Source organism: Mandrillus leucophaeus, unplaced genomic scaffold (genome assembly GCF_000951045.1).
Source record: "Mandrillus leucophaeus isolate KB7577 unplaced genomic scaffold, Mleu.le_1.0 Scaffold857, whole genome shotgun sequence".
Taxonomy (NCBI): Eukaryota; Metazoa; Chordata; class Mammalia; order Primates; family Cercopithecidae; genus Mandrillus; species Mandrillus leucophaeus.
The window spans coordinates 323,543-343,641 of NW_012109330.1; the positions used below are offsets into that span (position 1 = coordinate 323,543).

The 20,099-nt window shown below is 41.2% G+C and overlaps 1 protein-coding gene across 1 annotated transcript in view; it reads left to right on the plus strand.

The window, feature by feature from the left end:
• The window catches only part of SORT1 (sortilin 1), an 84,833-nt gene that overhangs the window by 16,481 nt on the left and 48,253 nt on the right, over positions 1 to 20,099 (plus strand). Inside the window, 4 exon segments of the mRNA XM_011968717.1 lie at positions 3,421 to 3,480; positions 5,528 to 5,601; positions 18,293 to 18,395; positions 19,567 to 19,731. Of these exon segments, the coding sequence (XP_011824107.1) occupies positions 3,421 to 3,480; positions 5,528 to 5,601; positions 18,293 to 18,395; positions 19,567 to 19,731 (402 nt within the window).

A 20,099-nucleotide genomic window follows, 5' to 3' on the forward strand; every position in this document is an offset into this window, starting at 1 on the left:
CTCTCCAGGCAGTAAGCCAGTAAGCTGTAGGGTACTCTCGTTCAGTTCCTCTTCTTTCAGGAATCGTCGTCCTTTGTGCCTGGTGTTCAATATCTTGGAAACAGTCATTTCATATATTCTGTGTGTGTGTTTGTTTGAGATGGAGTCTTACCCTGTCACACAGACTGGAGTGCAGTGGCGCGATCTTGGCTCACTGCAGCCTCCGCCTCTTGGGTTCAAGCAAGTCTCTGCCTCAACCTCCCAAGTGGCTGGGATTACAGGTGTGCTGCCGCGCCTGGCTAATTTTTTGTATCTTTAGTAGAGACAGAGTTTCACTCGAACCCCTGACTCGTGATCCACCTGTGTCAACCTCCCAAAGTGCTGGGATTACAGGCATGAGCCACCGCGCCCAGCCTATTCTGTGTGTGTGGTTTTTTTTTTTTTTTTTTTTTTTAATTAGCTATTTCCCGTAGAAAGGTAAATGTGATCCCTGTCACTCTATCTTGACCAGAAGCAGAAGTCCACTCTGAAATGAACTTTTACATTTCATACCCATGTCTGTCATGGGGAAGTTAAGTGGGCCTGGCCTTATCTTTTTACTTCATCATCCTCTTTTTCAGAACTTTATAAGTAGTTCTTCAAGAATTCAATATTTATTGTGTGTGCCCACTGTGCACTGTGCTGTGTGTTAGCTGCTGAAATGTATAGGCTTGATTCCTTTACCAGATGGACCTCAGGTCTAGTGGGGAGGACAGGCAAGGTTCTTGTGGCTACAATTAAAAGTGCTGTAATACATATTTTGAAAGATCTAAGATGCCACTGCAGTGTAGAATGACATGTATGTTGTCTTAAATATTAGAAATGATTCTGGATTAGGATTGATGGCTTTGTGCTGACTTGTGAATTCTGTCTCCTAACCATGACCAGGTTGTCCGCCGTTTCCTGGACATCCATATTTTTTCTGCCATTGAAAGGCCAGGATTGAATCTGTACTCTTGGGTCCCTAGTTCTCCTGGATTTATCTCCTTTCCATATGACCTTTTCTTTCTGCTTAACCTTTGGGCCTGCTGTAACATCTCATTTGATTTTTCTTTTTGAACTTTCACCAGTGTAAGAATGTTAGAGACTGAAATATTAAAAAATTAGTTGCATTTGCTATAGGTAGATGAGTTTTTCAGTGAGTTTGCCCATTTTCAAAAGCAAATCTTCACTGGTTATTTGGAGCGGATGGGAAGGAAGCTTAAGGGTAGTAGAAAACCACAGTTTTGCTACATTTCCAAAGGAACTCTTTGGATGATGAATGAGGTCCATTACCATTTCAGTTGTTTCAGTGAAGCTGAGAGTTGCCAGTGACAATCCTCGTTCTATAGTTGAGGAATAGGAAAATGTGGGTAATGCCAGTCTGCATTGACTGGGTCAGCTGTGTAGAGCATTGCCTGAAAAGTAAAAGTTGCAGTCCTGATTGGCTCAAGACTGATATCTTACAGCCTGATGAAGACAACCACTAATTCCAGTGCCATAATTGATGGGCTTTTTCTTTTCTCTTAGTCAGTTATGACAAGGACCTTCCTTGGAAAGATAACCTATGTTTAAATGACTGTGATCTTAGCCCTTGTGATCTGCCTGGTGCTTGTGGTAGCTCTGGATGTTCCTGTTTTTCCTGAAGGACCTCATTGATGTCAATTCAGACATTATGCTCACTCAAGAGAATGTGTGGTTTTGCTATGTGTGAAATATCATATAAGACACACTGCTGTGTCACTTTTAAGCTTCCGGTTTCAGAAGCTCTAGCAGCCCTACTTTTTCTCAGATGCCTGGCAAGCCTGCATATCTGAATAACCCTTCTGTCCTGCAGAGGCTGTGAGAAGCTCTGCCGAGCATTTGAGAGTTAACCATTATTTACGGAGCAAGACCTGCGTGAGGCACTGATTGTACTAACTTACAGAAATTGTGTGAGAGATTCTTTTGACATCAAAGGTACTTATGGTCCAGAGGGGAAATCACATAGGTGAATTAATTCAGAAGCCCGTTCAAGACTACAAGAGAAAATTCCAAGATAAACAAAACAGTTCATGTTTTGAGTTCTGTTTCTTTAGATTTCTATGTTGGGATTGGTGGCTTGAGTGACCGAGTAGCTGACATCCCAACCATTTTTAGACATGTTCTATTTTGAGGTTGAGTTTGTGGTTTGGGAAGGATGTGTAATCATTTTCAACAAATGCTTACTGAGTGTGCAAAGTATTCCTGTGGTAGGCACAGGGAGTACCAAGAAATATAAAGTTACATTCCCTGGCTTCTAAGGAGCTTCTCATATATGGGAGGGCAAGGCATGTTTAAGATTTTAAAATCTTAGTAAGATTATAAGTCTTAAGAAAAAAGCATAATCATCAACAATTATTAGAAATATATACTGAACTATTAAACTGTCTAAGAAATGGGGCTTGGGTGGTGAACATGTGGCCTGGAAAAGAGAAGGATCTTCACTTTTTGCTATATAGATTCTATATAGTATGTAATTTCTATATGGTTTGAAATTTTTGCCAAGTGCAGTTATTGCCTCTTTGGTTTTTTTTTTTTTAATCAGTTACAAAAATGATAGAGAACAGAAGATTGTATTAATACATATAATATTAACCTTGAGTATATCTCTATGTGGTAGGATTGTGAATGACTTATTTTTATTATACCTTGTTATAATTGTCTACATCTCTTTTAATGAATATATATTATTGTATAAGTAGAGAAAGGAAGTATTTAAAAAACAAATCCAAAACCACCTACAATGATGATTATAACTATATTTTAACATGCTTACTATATTTTGAGTATAATATACCAGTTTTCCCTTTTTTACCTCCTTACTTTCACTGCAACTCTAGTGAGGTTGTTTTATTATTATCATTATTACTATGGTTATTAAATGAAAAGGTGAAACAAAGACATTTGCTTCTTGCTTCTGCCCCTTGTCATTTTGAGTGAGCTAGCCTAGAAGTAAAAGGAATCCAGTTATGAACTTCTCAGCTATACTGTAAAGGATGCCCAGAAAAATTTAAATTATGCTGATTTGGTTACAATTACGCCTGCCAGTGTGGGCTATGATCTCTTGTTTTAAAGCATCCTAAAAATACTTTGCTATACCTTTATATTTAGTTCTGTTGGAGAAAGCAATTAGATTATCCCATCTCCCCATCTGGTGCAGTAAAGAAAACTCATCTGCTTGGCTTACTTTGTGTAAAAGAGAATTTAAATTTCCAGGTTATTTGTGATTCATATTAAGTAGTTAAATCCCATCTCTCCCAAATTTTGTACTGGGAATCCATATCCCCTTTATAATTATTAACTTAATTACTCTGAACAGTAATAAAGTTCAGATATTTAAAGAAGCCAAAGATTGAAGGAGAGTAGCTGTCATTTCTAAATTAATTTTTTTTCCCCTTATAGCATGTGTTTGATGATCTCAGAGGCTCAGTATCCTTGTCCTGGGTTGGAGATAGCACTGGGGTAAGTCATATTTTGAGTCTGTTATTTCAACCCAGCAAGAAGATGACAACAGATTTGGGGGGCGGTTAAGCACCTAGTATCATTTCTTCCTGAAACTGTCTTTAGCCTCAATCACAGGAAATGTTTGCAAGACAGACTTTCAGGAAGTTGTAGTTGTGTTGGTTTTGCTTTAGAACTGGGAACATCTTTTTTTAGGGTGCGGTAGGGACGGAGTTTCACTCTTGTTGCCCAGGCTGGAGTGCAATGGCGCGATCTCGGCTCACTGCAACCTCCGCCTCCCAGGTTCAAGCGATTGTCCTGCCTCAACTTCCCAAGGAGCTGGGATTACAGGCACCCACCACCATGCACAGCTAATTTTTTGTATTTTTAGTGGAGATGGGGTTTCACCATGTTGGCCAGGCTGGTCTCAAACTCCTGACATCAGGTGATCCACACGCCTCAGCCTCCCAAAGTGCTGGGATTACAGGTATGAACCACTGCGCCTGGCCGGGAACGTCTTCTGATCACCTTCTTCCACAGCAGGAAGATGGACACTTTTTCAGTCCTTGGTGGCTGCTTAGCATCAAGATGAGCAAGAAGAAAGAGGGAAGAGAGTGCTCTGTATTGAGAAGGGAAGCTCACAATACTTGGGAAAACCCCTATATAGAAACAGAAAATGTCCATTAAAAACATCCTGGCACTTTTCCTCCAAACTGTATTGTTCCTGTGTCCTTTCCCACAGGTGTGTTGAGGGACTGTGGTGCCCATGGGCTCATGGTTGTTCATCTTTTGTCCTTGCCCCTACCACAAAGGAGGTACTGTCAGGATTGGGGGACTGGAAGGGGGATCAGTCAGCTCCTTATCCCTCCTGATATACAACTGGGCTTCCACTAGGAGGGCATGCTGAGGATACATTGGCCTCTGGTCTTAAATCAGGACTTGTTGCCTGGCTGTCTTAATATCCTGCTTGAACAAGAGCGGAGGCAACATCTCCTGCCTCCTGGTATTCCATAATGCATGTGTCATTTCATTGAGGCACATGATAATTATATTAGAAGCCTAAAGAAATAAAATATTGGTGCTGAAAAGCAAATTGTAAATTTCTTATTTTGATTAATTTTTAAACTTCTAGTAGAATTTCTTTAAGCATAGCTCAGTTTTTTCTAGAATTTGAGTTGTACCCTAATTTCCATGATTTACCCTTTTATCTTAGATAGTTGGTATCTCCAAGATTTCTTTTTTTCTTTTTTTTTTTTGAGACAGAGTCTCGCTCTGTCACCCAGGCTGGAGTGCAGTGGTGCAATCTTGGCTCACAGCAACGTCCGCCTCCCAGGTTCAGGCAATTCTCATGCCTCAGCCTCCCAAGAAGCTGGAACTACAGGCATGTACCATCATGCCCAGCTAATTTTTGTGTTTTAAGTAGAGACAGGGTTTCACCATGTTAGCCAGGCTGGTCTCGACCTCCTGACCTTAAGTGATCTGCCCACCTCAGCCTCCCAAAGTGCTGTGATTACAGGCATGGGCCACGGTGCCCAGCCATCTTCAAGATTTCTCATATGGCTTTCTGAGACTCCCTAGACTCTTGTAGTAATCCATCCAGAATCATTTCCTCATGCATAGTTTTTGGTAGATAAAGTACTGAAAAAATGAATTTCATGAAGAACCAACAACAAGGAGAAGAAAAAGACGAGACAGACATGACACAGTGACCTCTAGGGGAACACCCACGCTATTCTAGCTTCTATAAGGAGAAAATGGAGAGGGTGCTTGCCTGAGAGTATCTTACAATAGTATGGATACAAAATAGTTAAAGCCTTCTTTTATTTTAATGTGTATTTGAGTAGTCAGCCTCACTGCTTCAATGGAGGCGGTGGGGATCAACCCAACAAAATGAGCTGAGGACTTTCTTATCATTCTCAACCCTAGTACCTAGATCTTTCTAGACTTTGGGGAGTACTACAAAGTAGGGATATCAAAAGTCTTTTAGGTGTTGGCTTAATCTTGAACACATATCAGCATGTGATTGGAGTATCTTTTTGATTTATGGAATGCTTTTTTCTCTCTCCAGGTCATTCTAGTCTTGACTACCTTCCATGTACCACTGGTAATTATGACTTTCGGACAGTCCAAGCTATATCGAAGGTGAGATCAATAACACGCGTTGGAGCATTTGACTAAGTAACATACTGAGAATGTAGATTCTCCCTTTTCTAGACATGATGGCGTGTAACAGTTGATGTAAAAGATCTTCTAGCCATCTTAAGTTTTCACCAGACTGTCACACTTAGCACATGTTGTTGTTGTTGTTTTGAGACAGGGTCTCACTCTGTCTCCCAGGCTGGAGTGCAGTGGCGTCATCTTGGCTCACTGTAACCTCCGCCTCCCAGGCTCAAGCCATCCTCCCACTTCAGCCTCCCAAGTAGCCAGGACTGCAGGCACACGCCACCACGCCCGGCTAATTTTTTGTATTTTTTGTAGAGATGGGGTTTCCCCATGTTGCCTAGGCTTGTACCGAGCTCCTGGGCTCGAGTGATCTGCCTGCCTCAGCCTCCAAATGTGTTGGGATTACAGGCGGGAGCCACTGTGCCCAGCCCCCAGCACACTTTTTAACGTCTACTTTTTTTGTTGTTGTTGTTGTTTTTGAGACAGGATGTGGCTCTGTCACTCAGGCTGGAGAGCAGTGGCGCAAACACGGCTCATTGCAACCTCTCCCTCCCAGGTTCAAGCCATCCTCCCACCTCAGCCTCCCAAGTAGCTGGGATTACAGGCATGTACCTCCATGCCTGGGTAATTTTTGTATTTTGGATAGACAGGGTTTCACCATGTTGCCCAGGCTGGTATTGAGCGCCTGGGCTCAAGCTATCTGCCTACCTCGGCTTCCCAAAGTGCTGGGATTACAAGTGTGAGCCACAGTGCCTGGCCTTAACATCTAATTAGCAACTGAAAGAAGTATGAAAAGGAACCTGGTTCCAAAGAGGTTGGTTTGACCTGACTGAGGGGCAGAACAATAAAGGAAGATGAAGAAAGAGTCTATAGTGCTGTGTGTTTATGTTCATTTATATGGATATTTATTTGTGGGAAGGTAGTATGGAGTTTAAAAAGTCTTTCTATTAAGTTTGAGCACAAAATGGTTTTTTATATTCCTGAAATAAAAATCTTCATTGTACTTTCCCAGCAAATATTATTTATACAGCATTTTGAGGCCTAAGCAGATTATTTTTACGTAAGAAGGAGGCTGTCAGGTCAGACCTACCAAAATGCTTTGTAGTGTTCACACTGGTGATAATGATGGTAACTTGTGTTCTGGAACCACAACCTATACTGTGACATTGGTGAAGTTTTAGAGTTGTCTTCTCAAAGGTATGACTTGATTAAAAAGTAGGTTCCGTTCCTTAACAGTAAGATCAAGACCAACTAATTCCTAGAGATTGCTGAATGATTGTGTCTTCTCAATCATTTATGTCTGTCTCATTTTCCCCTAGGGACCTAAAGAAATAATGACCTCCCAGCAGATGATATAGAAACTACCCTAGGGTCAGGGTATCTCCCAGGAGTCATGGTACTTTCTCAAGGTTCTTTATTTGACTGCTGTTCTTGGCCCAAGTGGGAGTGAACCCACGTTCAAGCTCTGAAATGGATTAGCCTAACCTCTCTTCCCCATGAGGTATGAACTTTGACTACGTCTCCTGGGCATGGAGCCGGAAGTCTCTGCCCTTCAGTACATTGATGTTGTCCCAGAGAGGCAACAAATACCTTTAGGCCAACCAGGAATTGCTATCTTAGAACTACAGTGCAAATTCCATGAAGGCAAGGTTCTTGACTAACTGGGTTCCCCAGAATCTAGCCAAATGCCTAACATGTAGTAGGTAGGCAGTAAATAATAATCAAATAAATGAATGAATGTCTTGGCTTCTTTATAATTTTTTTGGATGGATAATTAAAATTTTTTTTGATACAGGATCGACTATATTTTAGAGTCTTGGTGCTAGAAAGAGCTATAATAGGTGACTTTGTTTATTCAATCAGAACAGTAGTTGAACCATTTTAGATGAAAAGCATCCTATTTGGGGAGAGAAAAATGCGTTTTAAAATGTGCAACTTTGCTTCAGTAACTCTTTCCAGTGTTTAAGAATGTTTGCTCTCATAAATTCCCCTCCTCACAATTGCCCATTCCCCAGCTGGGCATGGTGTCGCACATCTGTGGTCCCAGCTACTTGGGAGACTGAGTTAGGAGCATCTCTTGGGTCCTGGAGGTTGAGGCTGCAGTAGCTATGGTCACGTCACTGCACTCCAGCCTGGGTGAGAGAGCGATACCCTTTCTCAAAAAAATAAAATATCTCCTCATGATAGTTTTTCTTACCAACCTGTGTTTCATTATAAAAGCAGTATAATCATATTATAGGACATTTGAAAATTTTAAAGGAAAGAAAAAAGTTCATACAGCCAAGTGTAATCTTAATTCATTTGTCATTTATTATCTTGACCTTCCCCTTTAATGTTGTATCATATAGTTGTAGAGTATTGGGAGGCAATGTGGAATAGCAAAATGTTGCCAAGCTTTGTTGGCAAGTAGGCTTAGGATTGAATCGCAGCACTGTCATTGCAAACAGAATGAACTTGGGAAAGTCATTTAACCTCCTAAGTCTTTTTTATCATCTGTAAAAGGACAATAATAATGCCCACCTCAGAGCTGTTGTGAGGTATGCTCTGCAGTGCCTGGCATGGAGGAATAGCTTGGGTGCTGTTAGCTGCTGCCATGCCAATGACCAGGGATGGCATGTAGCCAGCAGGTACTGGCATTGCTGTACCAGTTGTTAAAATGAATCTGAAGCCTTCCACACCAGTTGCTAAAAAGTGATTGCCTGCCCCCAGATGCCTCCACATCTTCTACAAATGCACACTGCACCCCCTAGCCCCTGCCAACATGCAAATGTTACTAACACCTGGCATTATGACCTACATCCATGCTGATTGGCCAGTACTCATACCTTAACTCTGCTAGTAACCCCTCATTTTTTTAGATTGACATAATTTATCATTGTTCCATTGGACAGTTAGCTTGTAGCTGTTTTTTTCACTGTAACTAATGCTACTGTGATAAATATCATACACATTTGTGTGATAGGGAATGTTTATTTCCAATTCACTTTTTAGTAGCAAAGGAAAACCTCCGCTCCGATGGATGTCAGCATGTTTTAAAGGCTGTTTGTTAAATGCCTCTTTCTCCAGATTGAATTATTTTCTATACCTAACGCCTCAACAACTTAAGACAATCGAAACCAAAATGAGAACCGATACTGACATGTCACTGTTTAAATACCACCACCATCAGACTCAGCCTTTTTTCAGCCTGTTTTTGTCTAGTCTTGTGAAAAACCCCGCTTTCCTGACATATACTTTACTAGAGTGCAATTCTATTTGTTTCTGATATAGTATAATATTACCAGGGTAACATTTTTTTCATATTACCCAGCAGTTTTTTGTTTCTTTTTTTTTTTTTAACCACATTGACTTTGAATATTAATTATCTCTTCCTTGCCACAAAGTGGCAACTGACTCTGTAGGTGCTCCCAGAGTTTAGGCAGAAACTGTAAATATGCCTTGTTGCCTTTCCAACTGGGCTGGCCTGGCCTAAAGTGACTGGCCAACCAAGTCAACCATGTTGAACATGCCAACCAAGAGGCAACTGTTGTTTCCGAAATGAGAAAGTGAAAGACGCAGTTTGATCAAAATGGGTCTTGAGTATGTTGAAGTTGCCCAATTACCACTAAAAGCCCACTGAACCCACTCTGAGGACTTTTCTGTTTTTCACAGCATTGATGATTTTATTATTCATTAGACTATCTTTGCGTACTAAATCTTATATGGTTAAAGGTTCATTTGGATTTCAAATAAAAAACAGCAAATCACATGCCACCTGCTCTGTGTATTACAGCATGAAGTCTCACAAGAATAGAAGGAGGTTGTCCCTGTTGATATGCAGAGTTAGAGGGAGTATACTTCTGTCTTTAAGCTGTGAAAAAGAATTATTGAAGGATTTGGGAGATTATATATATGTGTATGTATATGTACACAAATATATGTGTGTGTATACATATGTTTGTGTGTACATGTATACACACACATATACGTATTTTCCATTTAAAGGAACCATGTTTATATAGTATTAATTTTGATTTTCTTATAAGGAATATTAGTTTGTATAATGGATTATAAAGTATGTTTGTCTCGCACATATGAAGTTGAAGAAATAAACTAGCTACAATTAAGATGATAATTTGATTTTTGGTGACTAACAGATATTTTCCATCTTTTTGTTTTATGATGTCTTAAGTCCAGCTTTTCATTGTATAATTTACTTAGTGAAGCAAATGTAGGCATTGTTCTACACCAATATTGTATACCTAATTATTAATATCACAAAGACTGCTGGGCTATTTTATTTCTGGTTTTAATTTCCTATTAAGAGTTGCTCAAATTTTGGGAATCAATAGGGAAATCTATAAGAGGTTTTGCATTAAAATATGTTACATAGTCAATGTAAGTTTTTCAGGATGTTACTTGAGTTTTTGTTGTTGTTGTTGTTGTTGAGATGGAGTCTCGCTCTGTTGCCCAGGCTGGAGTGCAGTGGTGCGATCTCGGCTCACTGCAAGCTCCACCTCCCAGGTTCATGCCATTCTCCTGCCTCAGCCTCCCAAGTAGCTGGGACTACAGGCACCTGCCACCATGCCCATCTAATTTTTTTTTTTTATTTTTAGTAGAGACGGGGTTTCACTGTGTTAGCCAGGATGGTCTTGATCTCCTGACCTCGTGATCCGCCCGCCTCAGCCTCCCAAAGTGCTGGGATTGAGATTTTTAAAAAAGGATAACTTAAAGGTATACAATGCAAAGTGCTGCTAGTGCAGTAAACCAGCGTCTTCAAGGCATCTTATGTAACAACCTTTTTTATGATATGCTGAGTTCAGTTTTCGCTGCAGTAGATTGTTAACAATGACTGCATATTTCAGTTACAAGGTTGGCATAAATTCCATTTACAACATATATTTTCTTGCTTTTTTTTTTTTTTTAAAGAAAAAGTATACTAAAATGTGATGCTGGCATTTTACCTTTAATACAACTTCACTTTTATACACGTCAAGTTGTCAATCAGAGTAAGATGAAGACCCCCAAATACATATTCATGTTCCTTCTGATTAAAAGTTCTGTGATTTTATTTACAATATCTTACTCTCTTTATTTTCCCACTTGTAGTTTCAAAATTTCTACAGAAAACATGTATCCTTTCCCAATAATGATAAAATACAAAATATTTAAATAAAAACACAAGGTAATATCAGGTAGTGGGGAAAAAAGAGACTGAAATATTGGGAATTAAGTTTATTATGAATTCAAATCTTGCCAATTTTACCCAGCAGTAGTTTCAGGTCCATGATTCTTTTGATACATTTTAATAAACTACATTCTCCCTATTGATCTTTTACCTGGAAATCTCAGTACAGTTGGTTATCATTATTAGTGATAGTTATGTTCTGTAAAGTTGTCATGAATACTGAATTAGTTAATAGTGAACCATTGCTCCTAGAGGGACATATAGGGTTAGGTTTATGCAAACTTCTGGTCACAGCACTCATTTTCATCAAATGATCAATACATAACTTTGTTTTATGTGTGTTTCTGTTTAAAGATACCTTATTTAATGTGTATTATTGATTCATTAACACTGAATTCATGGCCAATAGCACTACAACTCTTGCCCAAACAAAGCTTGTCTCATATACTCATATTTCCTCCATGAGGCACATCAAAGCCTTCTTGCGTTTAGGAACACTCAACAGCATGTTGACACTGCACTTGGAGGCCATTTAGATAGAAAAAGTACCCCAAAAAAAGCATGAACATGCAAAAACCTAGCACTAAATAGACCGCGAAAAGGACACTTGTTTATAGTGTTAGAACTGAACACAAATCAGCTTGTTTGACCTCAGCTGGGAATGGGTACACTGGGTGACTCACATTTTTGCTGCTGTGTAAATGTCTGTAAATGACTAGCAAGGCACCATGAGTATTGATTTGGGGGTTACAAATAAATTTAAGAAGGTAAACAAATTTACAAATATAGAATCCATGCATAATGAAGATTATATAAGCTTTCTCAATTAGTAAAAACTACAAAACAATAATATTTTTAAGAGTTTGCCATCATCCTTGTTACTTTTATGTTATAATTTATGGTGGCTTAATCATGGCAAAATGAACAAAAGAAAATAGGTAGAAGCAGAAAGAGTTTTGAGGTGCATGCTTGAAAAAGCCTACATAGCTGTTAATGAAACTTAAAGACGATTCCAGTGAAGGCTCAGAAAGAAAAGAGAGCTATAGAGAAAGCTTCCATCTTAGAGAATACCTAAGTAATCCATGGTAGAATATTCATTAAAATGTGGACCACAAAGGCCATTATGATGAGGTTTCTGGCAGAAATGAGGAACATGTTATTGGACAATAGAGAAAAAACAATGCTTGTTATAAAGTGGCAGAGAACTTGGCCAAATTGTATTCATGTTCTAGTGTTTTGTGGAAAGTACAACTTGCAAACAATGAAATTGCGTATTTAGCTAAAACAATATCTAAGTAAAATGTTGAAGTTGCAGCTTGGTTCCTCCTGACTGCTGGTAGTAAAATGTGGGAAAAGAGAAATGACTCAAGGACAGAATTATTAAGCAAGAAGAAAGCAGTACTTAAATATTTGGAAAATTCTCAGTCTATCTAAATTGCACAAACTGAGAATAATTAGGATGTGGCCGAGTGACCATTTGATAAAGAGATTAGCATGGGTGTGAACTAAGAACTTAATCAGTTACCCCAACAGGAAAACTGCCAGTTTGAACCCAATGAGGAAAGGCTTTCAGATTTTAAGGACCACAGAGCTATTCGATTGCATATGTGCGCTCTTCTTTAAGACAAGGCAGTTCAGGGATCTCCAAGGCTGCCTCCTCAATTTCAAAAGGAGGGACCATCACCCAAAGCCATGGAAGAAAGGCCACCCAGATCCTTGGGGGCCTACCCACTTTCTGGCAAGGCTGCAGAGCAAGACCACAATCCCAGCATGTCTGGGAATGTCCCCAACATTGGACCTGTAGGACCCAGGTTAGAGCCAAAGAGAATTGTTTTCAAGCTTTAATATCTAGGCCGGGTGCAGTGGCTCATGCTTATAATCCCAGCACTTTGGGAGGCTGAGGTGGGAGGATTGCTTGGGGCCAGGAGTTTGAGACCAGCTGGGCAACATAGTGAGACCCATCTCTGCCAAAAAAAAAAAAATTGGGTGCAGTGGCACATGACTATAGTCCTAGCTACTTGGGAGGCTAAGGCAGAAGAATTGCTTGAGCTCAGGAGTTCTAGGCTGTAGTGAGCTATGATCACGTCATTGCACCCCAACTTGGGTGGCAGAGCAAGACCCTCTATTTACTTAGTTTTGACACAGGGTCTTGCACTGTTGCCCAGGCTGGAGTGCAGTGGCATGATCTCGGCTCATTGTAGCTTCGACCTCCTGGGCTCAAGTGATCCTCCTGCCTCAGCTTCCCGAGTGGCTGGGACTACAGGCTGGAAATCACCATGCTCAGCTAATTTTTGTGTATTTTATAGAGATGGGGTTTCACCATGTTGCCCAGGCTGGTCTCAAACTCCTGGCCTCAAGCAGTCCTCCCACCTCAGCCTCGCAAAGTGCTAGGATTACAGGCGTGATCTTAGCACTTTGGGAGGCCGAGGTGGTAGGATCCCCAGCCTTAAGACCTACTCTTTAAAAATAACTAAATAAATATATATCATGAAGTTTGCCTGTATTTTAGACTTAGTTGGAATCCCCTTTCATCTTTCCCATTTCTGTTTTTTGGAATGGAAATGTCTATACTGTGCCCGTCCCACCATTGTATTTTGGAAGTGCATAACTTGTTTGGTTTCACAAGTTTCACGGGTCAGGAGTTCAACACCAGCCTGGCCAAGATGGTGAAACCCTGTCTCTACTAAAAATACAAAAATTAGCCTTTGGGAGGCTAATATACAAAAATACAAACTGTACAACTGATGGGCAGTTTGCTTCAGGATGAATCATACCTTCAGTCTCACCTTTGTCTGATATAGATGATACTTAGATGACACTTTCAATTTTAGACTTTAGAATTGATGCTGGAACAAGTTAAGACTTTTAGGCTGGATGCAGTAACTCACGCCTATAATCCCAGCACTTTGGGAGGCCGAGGAGGGCGGATCATCTGAGGTCAGGAGTTTGAGACCAGCCTGGCCAACATGGAGAAACCCTGTCTCTACTGAAAATACAAGAATTAGCTAGGTGTGGTGGCCCATGCCTTTAATCCCAGCTACTCGGGAGGCTGAGGCAGGAGAACCGCTTGAACCTGGGAGGCGGAGGTTGCAGTGAGCTGAGATCCTGCCTTTGCACTCCAGCCCGGGTAACAAGAGCGAAACTCTGTCTCAAAAAAATAAAATAAAATAAAAAGACTTTTGAGGTTGTTGGGATGTAACGAATGTATTTTGCGTGTGAGAAGGACATGAGTTTGGAGGAATGGAGTGGAGGGGCGGGGTGGGGGTGTCAGGATGCTGCATACTGAATGTTTGTGTTCCCTCTGAACTCATATGTTGAAATTTTAACCCCAAGTGCGATGGTATTAGGAGGTGGGACCTGTGGTAAGTGATTAGGTCATAAGGGCAGAACCTTCACCAGTGGGTTTAGTCCCCTTTTAAGAGAGACCCCCGAGAGCTCCCTTGTCCTTTCTGTCATGTACGGTTACAGTGACAAGAGGGCAATCTGTGAAGCAGGAAGCAGACCCTCACCAGACAGCACATCTGCTGGCACCTTCATCTTGGACTTCTTAGCCTCCAGAACTGTGAGAAATGAATTCCTGCTGTTTATAAGCCACCCAGTTTATAGTATTCTCTGATAGCAGCCCAAGCTAAAATAAGCTGTATTCCAACTATATTTGTATTTTAGCATTATTGTCTTGAGTTATAAACGTTCGTATTTACACCATGGATATATGCAAAAATGATCATTTATTTATTTATTTTTTTTTGAGATGGAGTCTCGCTCTGTCGCCCAGGCTTGAGTGCAGTGGTGCAGTCTCTGCTCACTGCAAGCTCCGCCTCCCGGGTTCAGGCCATTCTCCTGCTTCAGCCTCCCAAGGTAGCTGGGACTACAGGTGCCCGCCACCGCGCCTGGCTACTTTTTTATATTTTTAGTAGAGACCAGGTTTTACCTGTATAGCCAGGATGGTCTTGATCTCCTGACCTCAGGTGATCCACCCGCCTCGGCCTCCCAAAGTGCTGGGATTACAGGCGTGAGCCACCGCGCCCGGCCATGATCATTTATTTTTAGTAACCAGAAAGTGGACATTAGTGTTGATGCATAGAATTGTTATTAAAAAGACTTGTTTCTTTTTATTTATTTATTTATTTTTTTTTTTTTTGAGGTGGAGTCTCGCTCTGTCACCCAGGCTGGAGTGCAATGGCATGATCTTGGCTCACTGCAACCTCCACCTCCCGGAGTCAAGCAATTCTCTGCCTCAGCCTCCTGAGTAGCAGGGATTGCAGGCACGTGCCACCACGCCTGGCTAATTTTTGTATTTTTAGTAGAGACGGAGTTTCACCATCTTGGCCAGGCTGGTGTTGAACTCCTGACCTCGTGATCCACCCGCCTCGGCCTCCCAAAGTGCTGGGATTACAGGCGTGAGCCACCGCGCCCAGCCAAAAAGACTTGTTTCTAAAGCAGTTGGTTTCACAGGGTTTTAATTGTTTACCTATCATTTGACAGCTGTGCCTAACTGCATTAATTATCATATGGAATTTGAAAATTAGATTTATTTATCAAAGTTGCTTCATTGATTTCCTCTTCATGATGTATGCTGATGGAAAATAAAGTGCTAGGATCAGCCTGTAATCCTACCACTTTGGGAGGCCGAGGTGGGAGGATTGCTTGAGGCCGGGAGTTTGAGACCATACATATCTTCGTGATATGTATGCTAATAGAAAATAAAGCTACATTTAAATAAAGTATTGTGTCAATAAAATATACCCCTGGGCCCAAAGTGGCCTTGCTAGTACTCTACTTAAGTCCCAGCAGGTTGATACTAGTTCATTTTCTCCATTTATTTAACTGACTAAAGTACTAGAGTGCTGTAGCAGGTGATCTTTTGTTTTGCTCATGCTGGTATCTTTTTTTGAAGGGCAGGGATGTGTTTGTTGTGCCAAGTTCTTAAAAAGCAAGCAGGCTTGCCAACAGGTTTGTGGAGATTCTCTGGGGATGTCATGAAGGAGGACCGATTTGTAAACTAGTACTAATCAGGCTGCTTCAACCCCTTTGGGAGGTTTACAGGGCTGTTGATGATATATGCACTGTAGAGCTGGGAATTGTTTATGCACATCTCTTGGCCAGCTGTCAGGAAGGTAAGAGCTGATCTACTCCAAAGCCAAAGGAAGGGTAATATAGGACTTTGTTGGGTGGTGCCCAATGCTATTTCATTTATCTAGGAATTGTCTACGTGTGTGTATGTACTTAAGGAAGGATAGTCATTCAGACAACTTAGACATATGTAGTTGTTTAAGCATATTATCAGGGACCTCTACATACCCACATAGATACTTCCCTTCTGTCTCCAACTTTCTCTTAGCTGATCTCTTCTGCCAGGTCATAAGCCCCCAGCAAGATAGAGGAAGGTCCCAGTTTGTAAGGGAAAAAATCCTCACAGATAATTAAAAGTTATCTCTAGTTTAGGGCTAAAGGTTTAGAGAATTGGACTATAGTTTCAATTTTGCCCTTAATTAACTAGTTGACTTTTGATAAATTGCCTTCCCTTGCAACTCCTCATCTGTGAAATGAGGGAGTTGGACAAGATGTTCACTTCAGCCCCTTACATCACTCATGGTTTTGCAATTCTTTATTTGTTGAGGCCGCTACCAAAACCTATAACATCATTTACATCATGTATATTCAGGCTTCACTTATTGATGGGGATACATTCTGTGAAGTGCATCATTAGGTGATTTCATTATTGTGCAAACATCGCAGAGTGTACTTACTCATACCTAGACAGTATAGCCTACTACACACCGCAGCTATGTGGTATAACCTGTGGCTCCTAGGCAACAAACCCGTAGAGCATGTTACCGTACTGAATACTGTAGGCAGCTATAACACAGTGCTAAGTATTTGTATATCTAAACAGAAAAGGCATGGTAACAATATGGTATCATAATCTTCTGGACTCACCATCGTATAAATAGTCCGTTGGTGACCAAAGCATCTTCATGCAACATGTAGCTATATTCTATCATTGAAGACCACTGCAGATTACATTTATCTGTGTGCGAAAATTTGCAGTGCACAGCTGTCTTCATTGATGGATACTTTAATGAACATTAAGATTTAGCATTGTGTATTGTGTAAGAGAGCTATACATAGTATTAAACCTGTCAGTGTTAGACAGCTATGGAATTTTTGCTTTTATTTCCCAGAATCTAAACACGGATTCAGATACTTCTCAAAGATATTGTTGGAATGAACTTTTGGAAAAAGTTTTGAAACCCTGAAAGTTGAGATTAAGTTTGTTTGTTTTTCCTAGGTGTATTTCATGTACTGAGTGCCTTAGAGACTTGTGCCTAAGGATGGTAACTTCTAGGGGGGAAAACTTCAAGAACTTGGTACAGCTTCACTTACAGCTTTATCATAAGTGCTGTGGATTAATAGATTAGTTAGAAGCCTTTGGCTGTACTTTGCATAGATCTTACCTTAAACTAACTTGAATAATAAGGGAATAGTTGATTCTGTAACTAAGTACAGAGGAATGTCAGGCTTCAGGGTCAATTCAATTCAGTGTCATAGGCTCTACTTCTCAGGAATTCTGAAATGACCTTCTCTGTGCTCCCATTGGGACAGAATAACGATAGCAGTCTTTTTACTGTGTGTTCGTATACTGCATCATTGGGGTTTCTCAACCTTACTACTCTTGACCTTTGGGGCCAGTAATTCTTTATTATTGTGGGACTGTCCTGTGCCTTGTAGGATGTTTGGCAACATCGCTGGCCACTACCCACTTAATGCCCTTAGCGCCTCAGCCCTGCGTTGTGATAATCAAAAATGTCTCCAGGACCGGGTGCGGGGGCTCATGTCTATAATCCCAGCACTTTGGGAGGCCAAGGCGGGCAGATCGCTTTGAGCTCGGGAGTTCGAGACCAGCCTGGGCAATGTGGTGAAACCCCGTCTCTACTTAAAATACAAAAATTAACCAGGCGTGGTGACACAGACCTGTAATTCCAGCTACTCGGGAGGCTGAGGCTGGAGAATCGCTTGAGCCTGGGAATTGCACCACTGAGCTGAGATTGCACCACTGAACTCCAGCCTGGGTAACAGAGTGTGATCTTGTCTCAAAGAAAGAAACAAAAAAAGTCTGCAGACATTACCAAAAGTTTCTTGGGCGACAAAAACACCCTGATTGAGAACTGCTGGTCTGAAGGAATATAGACCATTTTATCAGGTGGCTGTCGTAAATGGGAGGCAGTGTGCTTCCTAGAAGACCCCAAATTTCCCCCCGCTTTTGTCTCCCATTGGCTCATCCTGAGTCACTCCCCAATTCCTGAACCCCCATCACTGGTGAGGCGGGGTGGAATGTTCTTTGGACTCACCAGGGCACCTCTGGAGCTAGGAATGTGACTGTTGAGGGTGAGCCGAGTCTCTCAGTATGGTTGGTGGGAAGGGAGAATGAAAGCTGAGTAGGAACTCAGTAATATCCATGACCACTGTACCCTAAATTTGCCCTTTTTTTCTTCCTCTCAGTGAGGATTATGGGAAGAACTTTAAGGATATTACAAATCTCATCAATAACACCTTTATTCGGACAGAATTTGGCATGGCTATTGGTCCTGAGAACTCTGGAAAGGTGAGACTCATTCTTGTATACATAAAGCTTATGCATGATACCACATGCAGAGCTGTCAGATATTAGTATTAGCATGGTCCAGTGATTCACAATAATGTATTTTAGTTTAGTATTGCTATATTTGTATTTTAAAATTAAACACTTTTTTTTTTTTTTAAGACAAGGTCTCACTCTGTCCCTCAGGCTGGAGTGCAGTGGTACCATCACAGCTCACTGCAGTCTTGACCTTCTAGGCTCAAGGGATCCTCCCACCTCAGTCACTTGAGTAGCTGAGACTACAGGCTCTTGTCACCACTCCCGGGTAATTTTTTTTTTTTTTTTTTTTTGTAGAGACAGGGTTTTGCTATGTTGCCCAGGCTGATCTTGAACTCCTGGACTCAAGCGATCCGCCCACCTCGGCCCCCTGAAGTGCTGGGATTACAGGCTTGAGCCACTGTGCCTGCCTTAAACACAATTTAATATCAGTCGTATAAGAATGGAACTCTTGCCAGGCGCTGTGGCTCACGCCTGTAATCCCAGCACTTTGGAAGGCCGAGGCGGGCGGATCATGAGGTCAGGAGATCGAGACCATCCTGGCAAACACGGTGAAACCCCGTCTCTACTGAAAATACAAAAGAATTAGCCGGGCGTGGTGGCAGGCGCCTGTAGTCCCAGCTTCTAGGGAAGCTGAGGCAGGAGAATGGCGTGAACCCGGGAGGCGGCGGAGCTTGCAGTGAGCGGAGATTGCGCCACTGCACTCCAGCCGGGGCGACAGAGCGAGACTCCATCTCCAAAAAAAAAAAAAGAATGGAACTCTGAGCACACAGATTTATTTTTTTTGGTTCCCTGCCCAAGGTGCACCAAAGCCCTTAATAATTACGCAGCAGTTGCTTAACGTTCCAATGTATATACCCTATGACAACATTTTAGTCTTTTGGAAAACTAACCTCAGTTATTCAGCCTAATCAAGGCTTAAACCCACAGATACGATGTCCCAGCTCAGTTCAGGGTGTTATTTTTTGATAAGAATAAGACCCAAGGAGTAGAGTGGAGCAACTAATCGGTTTTTGTAACTCTTCTTACTTCTAGAACTAAGATTTCTTAACTAATGTCTGGTGAAAATGGTGTACGAACTCGTGTGCTTGCATAGATAGTATCAAACCCTGAATCAGATCTTTCCTCTTCCTATCAGGTGGTATTAACAGCAGAGGTGTCTGGAGGAAGTCGTGGAGGAAGAATCTTCAGATCATCAGATTTTGCGAAGAACTTTGTGCAAACAGATCTCCCTTTTCATCCCCTCACTCAGATGATGTATAGCCCTCAGAATTCTGACTATCTTTTAGCTCTCAGCACTGAAGTAAGTCCAGTTGAGGAACATGGTTTGTCTTTTGCATTTTAGAGTCTCAAATGTACTGTCTTAGAAGGATCCTTTAGGAAATGCTTTTAATATTGGACTTCTTTCTAGAATCTCCTTATGGCATGAAGTTTGTATTTTTTTTAACGATTTTTCCTATTTGGTAAAGGACACAATTTCCATGTGCTATCTATTCCAGGTAAGTATGATGCCTAGTTGTCATTGTAATTTTTTTAAGTGACTAAATGTATGGTATTGCAGTAATGAACTAGAAAACAGTTTAATTTAACCATTCTTGTGCTACAAGGGACAAGCATAAATTGTCAAACTCCTGATGTTGTCATTGTTCCTTTTCTGTGATCAGACAACAT